The sequence below is a fragment of the Lutjanus erythropterus genome, chromosome 23 (assembly GCF_056507025.1).
Source record: "Lutjanus erythropterus isolate fLutEry1 chromosome 23, fLutEry1.hap2, whole genome shotgun sequence".
Taxonomy (NCBI): Eukaryota; Metazoa; Chordata; class Actinopteri; order Lutjaniformes; family Lutjanidae; genus Lutjanus; species Lutjanus erythropterus.
Genome location: NC_139339.1, coordinates 15,238,655 through 15,255,625, shown reverse-complemented (window position 1 = coordinate 15,255,625; position 16,971 = coordinate 15,238,655). Strand labels below are relative to the sequence as shown.

At 38.4% G+C, this 16,971-nt stretch overlaps 1 protein-coding gene across 3 annotated transcripts; it reads right to left on the bottom strand.

Moving 5' to 3' along the window:
- Positions 1-4,590: 4,590 nt before the first annotated feature.
- Positions 4,591-15,316, bottom strand: mfap3l (microfibril associated protein 3 like). Of its 3 annotated transcripts, none has more exons than XM_084712429.1 (3): positions 15,065-15,316; positions 12,757-13,165; positions 4,591-7,013 (listed from the first exon to the last, which is right to left on the bottom strand). In XM_084712429.1, the coding sequence occupies exons 2-3, from the start codon at positions 13,076-13,078 to the stop codon at positions 6,082-6,084; spliced, it is 1,254 nt and encodes a 417-aa protein (XP_084568555.1). In that variant the 5' UTR covers positions 13,079-13,165; positions 15,065-15,316; the 3' UTR covers positions 4,591-6,081. The 3 variants fall into 3 exon arrangements, with proteins under 3 accessions (XP_084568555.1, XP_084568557.1, XP_084568556.1); XM_084712431.1 differs by lacking the exon at positions 15,065-15,316 and adding an exon at positions 14,890-15,025; XM_084712430.1 differs by lacking the exon at positions 15,065-15,316 and adding an exon at positions 14,648-14,825.
- Between the last annotated feature and the right edge of the window lie 1,655 nt (positions 15,317-16,971).

The following is a 16,971-nucleotide window of genomic DNA, read 5'->3' as shown; positions in this document are numbered from 1 at the left end:
CATACATACATACATACATACATACATACATACATACTTATGACCATACATACATACATACATACATACATACATACATATGACCATGCATACATTCATATAACCATACATACATACACACATACATACATACATATGGTCATACATATGACCATGCATACATACATACATACATACATACATACATACATACATACATATGAGCATACATACATACATACATATGACCATGCATACATACATACATGTGACCATACATACATACATACATACATATGAGCATACATACATATGAGCATATATATATACATATGACCATACATACATACATACATACATACATACATACATACATACATATGGGAATACATACATACATATGACCATGCATACATGCATATGAGCATACATACATACATATGACCATACATACATACATATGACCATCCATACATACATACATACATATGACCATACATACATACATATGACCATGCATACATACATACATTTGACCATACATACATACATACATACATATGAGCATATATACATACATATGACCATACATACATACATACATACATACATACATATGGGAATACATACATACATATGACCATGCATACATGCATATGAGCATACATACATACATATGACCATACATACATACATACATACATACATATGACCATACATACATACATATGACCATGCATACATACATACATACATACATATGACCATACATAGATACATACATACATATGACCATACATACATATGACCATGCATACATACATACATATGACCATACATACATACATACTTATGACCATACATATATACAGACATACATACATACATACATATGACCAGACATACATATGACCATGCATACATTCATATAACCATACATACATACACACATAACTACATACATATGGTCATACATATGACCATACATGCATACATACATACATACATATGACCATACATACATACATACATACATGTGACCATACATACATACATACATATGAGCATACATACATATGAGCATATATATATACATATGACCATACATACATACATCCATACATACATATGGGAATACATACATATATATGACCATACATACATGCATATGAGCATACATACATACATATGACCATACATACATACATATGACCATACATAAATACATACATACATACATACATACATACATACATACATACATACATATGACCATGCATACATACATACATGTGACCATACATACATACATACATACATACATATGAGCATACATACATATGAGCATATATACATACATATGACCATACATACATACATACATACATACATACATATGGGAATACATACATACATATGACCATGCATACATGCATATGAGCATACATACATACATATGACCATACATACATACATATGACCATAAATACATACATACATACATACATACATATGACCATACATACATACATATGACCATGCATACATACATACATACATACATATGAGCATACATACATATGACCATACATTCATACATATGGCCAAACATATGACCATGCATACAAACATACATACATATGACCATACATACATACATACATACATACATACATACATATGACCATACATACATATGACCATGCATACATACATACATATGACCATACATATATACATACATACATACATACATACATACTTATGACCATACATATATACAGACATACATACATACATACATATGACCAGACATACATATGACCATGCATACATTCATATAACCATACATACATACACACATAAATACATACATATGGTCATACATATGACCATGCATACATACATACATACATACATACATATGAGCATACATGCATACATACATACATACATATGAGCATACATACATATGAGCATATATACATACATACATACATATGACCATACATACATACATACATATATATGGGAATACATACATACATATGACCATGCATACATGCATATGAGCATACATGCATACATATGACCATACATACATACATATGACCATACATACATACATACATACATACATACATATGGGAATACATACATACATATGACCATGCATACATGTATATGAGCATACATACATACATATGACCATACATACATGCATATGAGCATACATACATACATATGACCATACATACATACATACATACATACATACATACATACACACATACATATGACCATACATACATATGAGCATATATACATACATATGACCATACATACATACATACATATATATTTAAATTCTTTTTATAATTCTTTTTAATTTAAAATTTAAAATGAATTGTGACTTCTTGATGTTATTGAATATTTTTGCATATGTTTATGAAATAAACAATGTTCAAATTGGAAAAGGAACGTTCTTTTTCACTTATGCACCATTATGGTACAATGTTGCCTACAGGCCACGAACCCCAAAAACTTCCAAAAATAAAAATAAAAATAAAATTTCTTCAGATTATGTTTATTTAGTCTATTTTGAGACATAAAAACACTCCAAACATTTTTTCCGTCACTGGCTTCATAATGTGTACCATAGAGGGTTAATGAATGAGTCACAGTATAATCATGAAATATATAGAGGACATTTTCCTGCATTAAGGAGGCCTGTGTTTACTTTCAACACTAATTACTCTGATCATAAGCAACATGACTCTTAAAGTGGTCACTCCATTTCACCTGCGCGTCCACAGTATTCATTTTAAAGGACATTATGTCAGACAGATTTTTATCTATTTCTCTCTCTTGTCCTGCTGCTGACCCTAAAGGAACCCTGAACGTTTCCAGCATTGATGTATTATAAGAGCTTATGTGATACTTGGAGCTCTTATGATAAATACATCCCTGGTCTGCAGCAGACACACTTCCTCCCTCACCTTTGTACCACAGCAGAGGAGATGAACTTGTAACCATGGCAACCGCCGCCATGACAAAAGAGAGCGTTTGTGGTTATTATTGTCATTAGAAGCACACAAAAACACTCCACGGCCTTGAAGATGTACCGCAGGAAGTCTAACGTCACCAAGTCAGTTTCCTGCGGGCTAATAAACAAAAACCTGACAAAAGCTCATGTTTGTTAACATTCTGACAAATTGGCACAATTCAAAGTGTGTCGAATTGTGTGTCAAAATATGTTCATGACCACAATGAGAAGTCGGAAAGGGGTTTTTAAAGTACACTGCGCCTTTTGCTTCGCGTCTCTTCCTCCAAGCTCCCCCCTTTGGATTTAAAAATCAGGTATCTGCACTATTTTCCATTTATGCCAAGAAGAGACATTGACAGACGTAATCGAGGGGGAAAGTAGTTACATTTCACATGCAGCAGAAACGCAGCTGAACTGAGATCAGTCACATCAGTCAGGATGGATGTCAACTCCTTAAGACAGAAAACCTGACTAAATATTCACTTTTTTTCATTTGACAGCGCAGTTCTAGCGAGAAGCCATTTTATTTTTAATGTTGCTAAAAGTTCTCTTAATGCTAATTCAAACACACATTTTTAAACCAGAATTATTATTTAGCTTTTATTTCAAAAGGCTATGGAGTGGACATTTTCTGATAGCTTTTTTAAAGGTGAAATTATCCCCCCCAAAAAAATAGAGCTTACCAGTGCTTGAGCAGTATTCCTGCCTTTTTTGAACCAGGAAGTGAGACAGGGGTCCTCGGGGTATAGCTAACCCTTGTTTATGCCTGATGAAATCATGTTTTGTAAAAAACAAAAAAAAACAAAAAAAACACAAGTGTTGACACAAATACAATTTTAAAGGGCCACCATTTTTATAAAACAAATCTACACTTGCGTTATCATTGTAGTGTATTGGTATTATTTTAGATTTAGAAGGCTTTTACCACATTTTTTTAATTGTGTAAAGATGTGAATTCTTGTCTGAGACACAAGCGTTTTCAGACGGGGGAAACTTAGAAATAAAAAAAAAATTAAGGAGACCAAAACATTTTTATGAAAGACACATATTTCACATATACAGAAGCCTTTTTGGATTGGTCACGTTCCAGATCTCAAGAATGGATGGCTGCCAAATAACTACAAAAATAACACTTTAAGTAAAGGAATAGTTCAGATTATTTGAAGTGGGGTTGTATGAGATACTTACATATATAGTTAGTGTATTACCTTTAGTAAATGGTGGTAGACACGGCCTCAGTTTGGCGATGCAGCAGGTGTAGTCAAACAACAAAATGTACTTTTGCCACTTAATAAAGGCACAAAGGCAGCTTCGATTTTTTAAGTGGCTAAAATACAATTTGCGGCTGACCCTCTTCATAGTAGTACAATGCTTAGCTTTCCTGCTTAGTCTCTGTTTCTGTAGATAACACACTGACCATGGATAAATACCTCATACAACGCTGCTTCAAATAATCCAAACTATCCCTTTAATGTGGGTACAGACATTTCTGACCAGGTTCAAAAAGTTATCCGTGTTTGAGAGCTGAAAAAAAAAAATGACACGACAGAGTGAACTTTGGAAACTTTTTTTTTTTCTTACACAGCACTTCCATTTTATTCCACTACAAAAAAGAGGCATCTCAAGAGCACCAGTAAAAGCAGAACAGCATCCAGTTCATCTCCACCACCGACTGGACCGTTAGCCAAGCAAAAAGGAAGGAAGAAAAGAGTCCTTTTAGTCCCAGAGAAAGATGTCAAACATCTCCACTGTCCACTTTCACATGCAGCAAAAACGCAACTGTACTGTGAAGCCTCTGCAGAAGCAAGACAATGCTGAGATCAGGTCAGGAATTAAATTAAAAAAAACTAAAACAGCGGAGGAAAAGAAGCTATTCTCTTCTCTACTGATGAGAAGGAAGACAAAAGACTTTAAAAACCTATCTGAGAAACAAAATCACACCACAATGGGTAATAATAATACTATTAAAAATATTTCAAAGGAAACAGGCAAAAACTACCCAGAAGTGTGTGACCGGATCAGGAAATACACTGTACACACAGATTCACCTGGCTTACTTTTTTTTTTTTTTTTTTTTCCTGTAGAAATACAGTAGGCCTTACAATCATGAAATGGTGACCAAACTCTCAAATCTTTTTTTTTTTTTTTTTGTCAGTCCAGCATGCATCTCTAGGTGAGCAGAACATTGTACAATAACAGCGGATCAGCTGTAACAGTAGCTGGATGGGAATTCTTGAGTGGATGAAGGAAGCTGAGCTTTCATGGTTTTGAAAAAAAACAGCATGAAGAGCAGCTTGAGGCAGATTTCTGGAGTTAGTTGTAAAAACCCTAGCACTGTAAGAAACTAAAAACTGGAAAATCATCATTCTCTCCCGAGAGTGAAGTACCCCATTTCTTTAAAGGGACAGTCCACCCCACAATCAAAATACATATTTTCCCCCTGGACTGTAGTGTTGTTTATCCACCTAGTTTTTTTTTTCTTTTCTTTTTTTTTGGTATGAGTTGTAGACTTTTGGAGAAACTACTCACAAAAAGGTCTGTGGATTATCTTGAGTAATTGGGTCATAATATTGATTTTGCTTTGGGCAGCACAAGCAGAGTGCCATTTATTTCCATGATATTAGAGAGAAGACAGACAACTCTACAGCTGAGGTAACTCAAAACAATCTAGATGGATAAATTGCATGACAGGACAAGGGGAAAATGTGCATTCTGGGTTGAACTGTCTCTTTTAATAATAAGTCTGAGCTATGAAAATCTCAACACAGGAAATGTCCATTTACAATTCGCTGCTTATTACATAAACAATGATATTGATTACCCCTTCTCCCATGTACATTCAAGTCCAAAGTGAGAAAAAACGATCACATGTCTAAAAACCTCTTGATTTATTCTCAGTAGATCACACTACAAAGATTGTTCTGTTCAGAAAAGATAAATAAAAATGTGATTGTTTCTTTCAAAAATGTGAAATTAAAAATGTTTTGTTGACCTTTTTTTTTGTCTTCAAGTGGAAATGCATAGCAGGAAAACTCCTCCAGAGTGCGTTTGTTACGTCACACATGGCTCTCATAGAACACCTGGCAAGGAGGGGGCTTGTTTTCGTCTGAGGGCTCGGCCGCGGCCTGCTCGGCGTCCGACTCTCTCTCTGCCTCCGGCTGCTCGTTCTGGTGGAGAGGAGTCAGTGGCGAGGGGGAGGAGGGAGGAGGAGAAGAGGATGTGGCCTCAGGCGGAGGCGGAGCTTCAATGCTGCAGTAGCCACCAACAGCAAGCTGTGGATGAACAGACACTTGGATGGCAATGTGCTGCGGCTGCTCGTGAACGGAGGAGTTGTCTGAGTCGGCAGCGGGGGATTCACTGCGCTCTCGCTCCCGCACTCGCTCTCTCTCCCTCTCCTGCAGGATGGTGAAGACGTCTCTCGCCCCGATGGCCCTGCCCGCGCCCTCACGGCACGCCTCCGGTACCTGTCTGACGAACGTGTGCCTCATCTCCTCCACCCCAACCACCTCCAGGATCTCCTCCATGAAGGTGCGGCAGTTCATGATGAGCGGCGGCAGCGGGATGCTGCGAGCCAGCTCCTCGATGTACCGCGCAAACTCCATGGTCTTGAACTGTGTCACCTTGGCAAGCTCCAGAGTCTTGGCCGAGGTGATGATGGGGATCCGCTTAGCGATCTCGAAGGCCTTCTGCAGCTTCTCGGCGCCCTCAGTGCGGAAGAATTCATTGATGGCTTTCTCTGTCTTCTTCAGGTGGCTGCTCATCATACACAGGCGTGTGACGTTCAGGGCCATGATGATGGTGAAGGTGACCAGACACACCACCATGTAGTACACGCCCATGTCCCCGTTAGTGAACACCACACGCAGCGTCACTGTGCAGTTGGAGCTGCCGTGCACGTTGGACGCCATGCAGGTGTACTTTCCACGGTCTGCAAACTCGATGCTGGTGATGTTGAGGACACCACCGTCCAGCAGCCACCACTTCCCACCTACAGACAGACACAGAGATGTGTCATGAATGTAAGACAAAAACAAACAAACAAACAGCCAAATCATTAAAGGGAAATTGTGGTTTATTACACCTTGGGTTTAATGGGTATGATCATATGATTGTTTCTAGGATTATTGGGTTTTTGACTTTAAGGCTCTTTAAGGATCCACACAAACCCCAGTTTGACTGAGTTTCTGTGTCGCACTGGATGGACTCACTGAGAATTACCTGACAATCAAAAGGTAGTTCCACCTTACTCGTAACCTGTTTTAACATATATTTTACTCTAAATGGGAACACAGTACACAAAATGAACATCATGCTGTATAGAAGAGGAATGAATTAGCAAATGAGACGACAAAACTCATCAAGAAACTTTTGACTTGGGGCATAAATTAAGTCAGTAGTGGGGTCATTTTTACATTAGGTTATATACATGTTGAGTCTTAGTCCCAGTATGTCAGTATTTCCCAACCTGGGGATGAGACTCAACAATCAACCATCTTCAAGCCACCAGTCCAAAGTTTGGCTAATATAACAACCTGGAAATGATTCTTGAGTCAAGAATCAACTATTTTTCTTCAAAATCGCTTACTGAACCGTTAACTGCAGGTGATCACCAGCTAATGTTTGACCAATTCTCAAAATCTGTGTGATGAAGCAGTAAAAATCTGAATCCATTACTTGTGGTACACACTGTGCTAAAATAAATTGGACTTTGCTGACCTTTTAAAAACATGATTATTCACTGACATTAGATAAACCACTAAATATGCAGTTTTCTCACTTGGGGTCAAAGTTTAAAACTCTGAAAATCCTCTTAAAGCATGTGTTTCTCTGCTGTGTGAATCACAGTGAACTCTCCACTGCAGCTGACGTTTGCTGCTTTCTAAGAGGAACTTGCTCGCTCAGAATTGCTCATGTTGTACTTCTATGTTTTTTTTTTCATGGAGTCTGACAGCTGAAGAGAACACTTTGTTTTGGCTACCGTATTTATAACACAATAGGAAAACAAGTAACTTTAAGCTTGGCAGCAATTTGTCGAGTCCTTAAAGCAGCAGCAGAGTACACTGTGATCTCATGCCTGAGCCTCCATCTGTGCTCATCTTAACCTCCGGTCCCCTTATGTTCAGTGTGTGCCATGTTGGTTCATGATGTATGTTTGATATCTGATAAATCAGCTGATGGTTTTTAAAGGGAACACAGTTTTCCTCTGTGTTTGTGAGTTCAGACAAGAGAGCAGCAGTGAACTTATTACTCCTGTCATGACTTCACTAAACAAGTGGCATGATTGCTCTGTGTGCTGAGGTTTGAATAGTCAAAACAAGAACAATCCATTTACATGTTGGGAGTGTTTAAGTTAAATAAGCATTAAAACTAAGTCTAAGGGTCAGTTTACCCAATGTACAAAAAGTAAACTTATTTTCCAGTGTCACAACTTAAACAAACTTGTGATTTTTAGGACTAGGGTTGAATCTGGAAAAATCTGAGCTTGTGCCTGTAGTTTAAATGCTTAAAGGGCCTGTTCATAAAAGCATAAAGATAGTTTTAGTCACTGGCACTGACTGTGTGGTTGCTCAGGAGCTCGGGCAACAGGACTTCCTAAATTTTACTTTCTTGGCGTCTTCCAGCAGTCCCCCTGGGTTTTGACCACGGTGTTTTCATAGTGTGATATCATTTTAGATCTCTATGTGAGCCAGATGTCTGACGTAATTAGCTTAAACCAATGCAAAATAACTTTCAAACCAGGGCTGTTGCAAAGTCAGTTAACCAGCAACACATCCATTAACAACCACAACGCCTGAAGAATATTTTTCATAAAATTTAAAATGGACACAGATAGAAGCTGGAACAACTTGCGGTGAGACAATTTAAAAAGCTTCAAATGTACCACTTGGAGCATGTATACAGGCTGTAGTAAGCTTTGTCAAAGCTGATTATTTGCTTTGGTTATCAGTTCTTATCAAGGTGATGAGGAAGGTATTCTGACTGATAAACTGATCGACCTATATGGCGATGTGACAGCCTTTGTTAAGATCAAAGGAACAGTTCAACATTTTAAGAAATACACTTATTTGCTTTCTGGTGGAGATAAGAAGATCAATACCAGTCTCATGTCTCTCTACAGCAGCAGCTGATTGGCTTAGTACAAAGACTTGAAATGGGGAAACGTCTAGCCTAACTCTTCCCAATGGTAACATCTGCCTGCCAACACCTTGAAAACTCACCAATTAACACTTTATATCTTGTTTGCTTTTACAGAGAGGACTGTTTCTCAGCTGAATCTCTGCTGGTCGCACACTTTCTTTATCTTGGGTTTGAATTGGGCATGATTACGCTTGGACATTTATTATGAAAATTACACAATAAATTCTACAAACAAATCATAAAAAATATTTGACACTCAATCAGGTGCAACAAAATCTCTCTGCTCCCGCTTAATCTGCCTCTTTAACTCTGACAAAACAATGGGGAACTGAAGCTTGCATTAATGTTCCAGACGCCTCGTTCCACAGCAAGTAACATTAGATCAGATCCAAAGTAATGTGTTAAAAAATACCAAAGTCACACAACAGCACAAACTAACTGATCGAGGCAGGAGCAGACCAGCAACCCCCTTGTTCTGCAAGATAAAATTCCTCTTTTTGTAAAAGGAGTCTGGTAGCTTTGAAGCAAGCAGAGGGCATCTTCCACAGCAGTGCATTGTTTAGCTTCGATGCTGCTACTCCTACGGGAGCTGTTAATCAAAATGTGATCTGCAATGCCTACACAGTCTTCACAAATGGTCTTGGCAACTAAATTAGATATTTTTTAACCAGGGTTTCTAACAGTTATAAACATTATATTTCAAGCCAAAGTTCCAGAGACTTTAATTACTGAGCTTTAGAGGTTCTGGTATATTTGGGCAAAGACAGCCACCCTCCCCTTGTTTCAGTCTTAATGCCAAGCTAAGCTAACAGGCTGCTTGCCGTAGCTTTTTAACTCACAGACAGACATGAGAGTGGCATCAATCTCAATTCCCAAAATGTCAAATTATTCCCTTAAATAAAGTCAGTGCCTAAAGGGTTTAATTTTATCTGCCATGGTTTTGAACCCCATCACAGTGAATGTGAATAAAATTTAATTTATTGAGTTTGAAGCAAAGAAAAACTGCCTTTTAAAACCACAACAGCAATGTGTCTCCACAGTGTCATGGTTGTTAAAGTTAACTGACATTCATGACTGTCAACCGTCAGTGTTTTCTACCTTTGGTTGTAAAGAGCTCCCTACAAAAACTGTTGACATACTGTGAGGTTTGTGCGTTACTATTCATCTACAAGCATTTAGAGGATTCATCTGCAACTCCTTGACTGCTCGCTGTCTCTGCTGAGTGGGAGTGAAGATGGACAGATATCACAGAGGGCGTCTCTAAATCTGTACTCTGAAGTCTGGAAGAGGCCATAAAAACATTTCTGCCGCCTTCTGCACTGCAAGCATTATCAATTTCCCACACTGCTATCCTCTGGAGGGGATGAATGGGCGCTCAGGAAATGCAGCCTGGCCGACAACAGCGTCCCGCCCATCCGCCTTTTCATGTGAGAGCTAGATTTCTAATTTTACCTCCACCACCAGATCATGGGATGTGATTGATGTGCTGCCCAATGCTACAATCAAACAAGTCTGAGTAATAAACAGACATCTGCAGAGGAAACCAGCGGGGGCAGGTTAGTAACACTGTTTATTACCGAGTGAACTCAGCAGCCTGCTGTGGTGAAAGTCTACCCTTTCCTAATTATACTGCTGAGTGTAATCCAGGGGAAAAGCTGTGTGGTGGTACAGACGCTGCTCTGGGTTTGTGGGTCATAATAACAATGCTGCGTGTGCTCTCTGATGGCAGGTTTCAACAGGTCGGCTCAGAAGAAGCATCAGAACGACTCCTCACTCTGCATTCCTTCTCACATTACACAAATACAGACGGCATGAATGAAAATCATTAGTAAGAACAACTGTCCGAATAATTTCCTGAATCTAATTGGCAAATGCCCCCATCACAGCAAGAGAAAATAACTGCTGCCAGACAAAATGTGCAATAATTGAGGCAAATCTCCCTCAGGAACTCAAGTCTGTCTAGTTCAGTAGTCAGGTTTCACTCAGATTAAAGGTTGAAAAGAGCAACGTCTGCAGCTTATCAGACTAGAACCAGTACTAAGATCAACACTGTCCACAAGGTCTTTGGTTCCCGACTTCCTGTCTGTAAATAGTGTAAACTTAATCATCAATATCTACAATCATCAATAACTAAATAATTGTAACCAGTTATGTGCAGTAAAGTTGGCTTTAAACTGACTCCACTAACACACACAAACATGACTTAACAACAATAACATTTAACAAAGGTACAACATTTGGATCAATAATATCTGTCAAGGTTCATAGACATAACTCTGGCATGGTAATTTTGAAATAAAGGCGCATCTTGAAGTTGATGATATGGAATGATTTTTTTCACTTTGCATTGGTGATATTAGATCATTGAAACAATATATCAATCGAGATGGATTGTTACACCTCTACTAACATTTTTATCCAACGTCTGAATGCCTACAACTGCACTTAATTATAAGATGAGGGGTTAGCTTCTTTGTTCTTACAAACAGTGATCTTTATTTTCTTGTAATAATTAATTTGGAACATTTGGTGCGCCTTGAAAAAAACTGGATAAAATGTCTTCTATGCCTCTCTGTTAAGTACTCAATATTAAGTAAAATTAAGCCTTCCCTAAAACTACAGGGTTTGCATCTATGTCGCACAGTGTCTTTGTTTTGATTAATTTACTTAAATAAAGATTTAACATCATAATCAGCTTTAGTATTTGTTGTTATGTGATACCCAATAATTTGTATAGGAGCAAATAAGAACAGAGTGGGCTAGAAGACTGAAACATCGAGCACTGTAATGTGCAAAAGGTTACATCAGAGCTGTATGGAGCAATGGCGTATGTATTATAGAGCCATGGGAGCGATGAGGAGACTGTCGGAGCACAAACAGCTGGTCAGTCATGCGAGGTAAATCTTCACTTGTTTGAAAAAGGTGCATGAAAACTTCTTGCAAAATTGAGGAAGTTTTTTTCAAATGTTGCTTCTTCACCAACCTGTTCTAATGTGATACATCAAAATGTGCATAAAAATATGTTGGAAAATGGAAAAATGGCACCACAGCTACTAAGATGGATGTGTGGCTATATTCGTACAGTTTATTCTCTTAAAAGTTTTAAATGTAGTATGTCAACCATGTTGATCCACACTGAGCTAGCTGAGGGGTATTTTTTAGATATGGAGGTCACATCTGATCAAATCAGGAAGTGTTTCTTTAACCTGGTTATTCAAAGTGACTAGTTTATGGTGGTGAGTTTCCCCTCAATGTTTTATAGCAGAGGCAGGGCATCTCCAAATATTTAATATATATGGCCATTGTTTAGGCCGTCATTTACTTAAGGATTTGATTATCAAATCTGCAATATTGTTTCCTGGGGGAAACCCTGCAATGCGCATGTTGTTGTGTAAGGACTGACTAACTTGGTCCAACGAAGAAATTCACCTAAATATCTAATTATTAACTTTCAGAAGCCTTATTTGTGGTAAATAACAAACCTGACACCCCTCTGCATTTGCTGCTAATTAAATTATAAATGAGTGACGTGCAGTACTGGTGACAAAGAGAACAGGAAACCAGGGTTAAAGTAACAGTACGATCAGTCTTACCATTCGTCTCCGTGTCCAGGCGGTCTCCATGGGAGTTGAACCACTGAACACTGGGGAACGGGTCTCCGGTGACATTGCAATCAATCAGCGCGCAGCTACCCTCCCGGGCAATTATCTGGCTCACTTTTGTGAACACAACTGGGACGAATCCACCGTCTGTCACAGTGCTGTTTTCCGTACGGTTCCCATCCATGTCCACTGATAAGGCCCCGGCGGTGTGAGAGGCGATAAGGAATGCCAGGACCACAAAAACGTATCCACCGGCCCAGTGCATTTTCTCAAACTGTCGGTGCATCACCCAAGGGGGAAGAGACTCTGTCATTCCTCCTGGGTCTCCATCCAGAACACTGGCTATCTCTTGATAGTAGAAGGCAATTTGGTGTTCAGCTCTGCGGCTTGAAACATCTCACTGGAAAAGAAGAAAGTGATTGGCATGTATTAATTAGAGACAGCACAGGACAAAACAACCTGCCTCTGTGCAGGACTTGATGCTCAGCAGCTGGAACAAACTGATAAGGTGGCTGTTTTATAACTAGCTGTAAAATGAATGCCTGGCCACAACTTATAATTACTTCCATTATTAAGTCATCATTTCACTCATAAAAACATCAGAAGATAGTAAAAATGCACCTCAATTCTTTGAATCTCTAGTTTTGTTCAGTGCAATATACAAGATATTCCATTTACAGTGATATAAAACAGAGAGAAGCAGCAAGTCATCACATTTAAGAAGCTACAACCAGCTTAAAAACTGAAAAATATGACCAATCATTTGTCAGACTAATTAATCATTTCATCTTTAAAAGAAATAGCGTCATATTAAGCATTTTTTTCCTTCAAAATGTATTTCGATGTTGATTACTGATTTAGCTAATTATCAAGAAAAAACAACCAAAAATCTGATGGTTTCAACTTCACAAATGCGTAGAGCTGCTATGATTAGTCAACTAATCAATTAATTAATCAGTCAGTCATTAGAAAGAAAATTAGTTGCTGCTATTTGATCATCAAGTAATTGTTTCAGTCATTTTTCAAGCAAAACAGGGCTCTGGGAAATAATGATGAGTATTTTTCAAATTAGCTACCTATTAAAGAAAGTGGACAACACAAGTGTCACAGTTAAGGGAGTGAATGTTAAAAGGCATTAAGTTGCATGTGCTGTATTGTTTTTACATGCGTTTACATCTAGGCCACAAAAAATGTACTTAGGCCACCAATAGGGGTTTGGTGGCCTATTGGGCCAGTACTTAAAAATATTCTACCCTGTGTACTATTAAATCAAGTTTTTTTTTGTTTGTTTCTCACAAGTATATAATTATAATTAAATCCTACCTCAGCAACAGTGGTTTAGTACATGTAATAACAATCATTGATGCCCATTTCCTTGAAATCTTGGGGGGTTGTATTTAACAACCCCTCAAGAAAAACAGCCTTTGTCTGAAGCACAATCACCCAGCTCTATGTCAGCCCTGAACACTCACCAGAGGTTACTAATTTACTAACACGCCGATCTTTTTCATGTATAGTTAGCTAGCACCAGCATTTGGTCATGTATTTCTTCAATCAAATCTTTGCTTGTTGACAGCTAAAAGGGGTTACATCATGAAAACAATGCAAAAATGCATGTTTCTGTAATTTACAATGCTACTGAGAGAAATATTTGTAACGTTACTTATTGACAAGTAGCATCATCCTCTGTTATGACAGGTTTGATTAATATGAAAACAAAGCCACACTACAACATAACGGAGCTCGGTGTGGGCTCCGTCTATTGTCTAGCTCGCCTCTTCTCCCAGCATACAGCTACCGGAATGGCATCGCTAGCGACTATATCTGAGTAAACTACGAACTCGTAGCGATGTAGATAGTTTGCTGTACATATTAGTCTTACCTACAGTGTGTTTTCAGGGTGTCGTCGACTCAAACTGTGCCATTAAAACGCTGTATAGCACAAAACACGGGCGTGGGATCCGGCTATGTGCTGGCCGGTGGTTCTATATCACGGGACCCTTCCAGAATTGTGTCACTGCACACTGTTTACAAGCGTTTATGGCAAAGCTCATTCAAATTCACAAAACGATATATTATTTAATGTGTAGCTAACAGTTAGTAATAAATATTACTGCCGATTACCATCGCTAGAGACTGGATTAAGCAGCGGATTTTTGCCGAGAAATGCAGTAACGATACCGCGAGCCCAGCGGTCCAGCAAACGACCAACTCAGCGTCGACGTAAGCGGCTCAACGTTCTCCAAAACCGGACAAATGTCACGTTTAACAGTCGATAAATCACACCCCTCATACTCACATCATGGTCTGTCGCTGCTCATGTTTGCTGGGAAACACAACAGTCGATGTTCAGTCGTCAGCTATTTCTCCGGCATCTCCATCCTCCTCCTACACCGCTGTTCCGCCACTGTACTGTGAGCGACAGCCAGATTCTCCGTACTTCAGGCTGGACTGGGTGGCAACATGGCAGAGGTGTCTGGGCTGTATTGACAGAACAGGTGGCCGTAAAAGTGAATAAACGGTTATTAAGTCTACGGTTTGGAATATTAATAGTATTTGTCACTGTAATAACAATAATGCAAATTCTTCGTGGGGACTCTCGGGGCATCTCAGTTCATTTTTAGAGGAAATAAATTTAATTTACATCCTGAAAAGATAGCTAGCTTAGCTGCCTAACATAGAAAGTTAAAGATTGTGGCTGTTGTCATTGGCTTTCACATAGCTAATTATTATTTATTTATTTATTTGGCTTCTTCTTCTTCGTGGGCAAACTGAAAGCAGGCATTCTTCTTCTTCTTCTTCTTCTTCTTCTTCGTGGGCAAACTGAAGGCAGGCATTCTTCTTCTTCTTCTTCTTACTTACGCACTCAAAACAAGAAGTGTAAGTATAGAAGTACACAAATTTAGACACAGCAAGTGTGTTACTTACAGCAGGTGGTGGACAATTTAGACAAAAATAGACATTTTTACCTCATTTACCTTTTGCCTTGCAGAGCACAAAAGTTGCTGGTTTGCCGCTGCCTCGATCTGTTTGTTTGTTTGTGTAATTGCGTGACTTTGGTTAATCCAAAATAATTGTTTAAAATAATTGTCTGTTGTTTTACAATACAGCTTTTTCTTTTTAAAAAAATCCCTGCTGCAACTTTAAATGAGGTTAATGAGAGAGGAGGGAATTAGAAAACCAAAAGTACTGACAGAAAGGATGCCAAAATGCTCCATAAAATTGAGGAAAAATGCCAAGTTGGGTGAAAAACTTCCTTACATAAATATAAAATGTAAATGCATTTAACTTTTGTGGTGACATGCCATGGTGACTGGAAAAAAAACACATTCCCTTCTGAATTTATTGTCAATTAGAGCGTACAGTTTGGAGTATGGAAAAGACACTGTATTATTGCGCATAGCAGACAAAACAAACAAAAATTATCAGGGACATAAAAACGGGGGGAAACAGCAAACTTCCCTTTGGAACAAAAACATTCCTGGAAGAAATGAAGGCAGGAAAGAAGCACTTCTAAATAAAGGCCACATCAGGGTTATCCTGCCTGTTCAAGCTGTTTGTTTGTGTGACTGACCTTGAACCTGTGAAATCGACACTCTGTACCAAGGCCTCAGCAAACACTCAATAACTAAGTCAATAATGCTCCATCTATGTATAGAAACAATGGATTTTCACCGGGTGCGGTTGTGTCTTAGTTTGTGTGTAAAGTGTTTGTTGTAATTCATCACTTCTGATCTTTGTCTCAGAATGAAACATCAGATAATTAGTATATTCTGTGTTCAAGTTTTACATGCAAACATTCAGTATGATAAGCTCATTATTTTTACCTGCCCATTTAGTTACTGTAGACTGCTAACTTGCTCAATACTGCTTACACATTTATGATGAGGATTTTTTATACCTTTCTTCACTAAGTCTTGCAAAAGCCTGCTTTTTAAGCCTCTGACCCTCTTATTTACACACAATGCTAGTGCTGCATATTAACACAGCAGGGTGAAAGTCTGCACAAAGGAAAAGAAAACAGTTTGCACTTACAGACGGACTCTGTTGCTGTCAGCAGGTACTGTTATGAGAAAAAAAACAAACCTGTTTTTCTTTACTTGAACTTGTGACTTTTCTCAGGTCATCAGGAAAGAAACACAAACCACTCTGTTGCACCAGCTGACTTTTAACACTGTTGCAAACATTTAGGATACATCTCAGTTA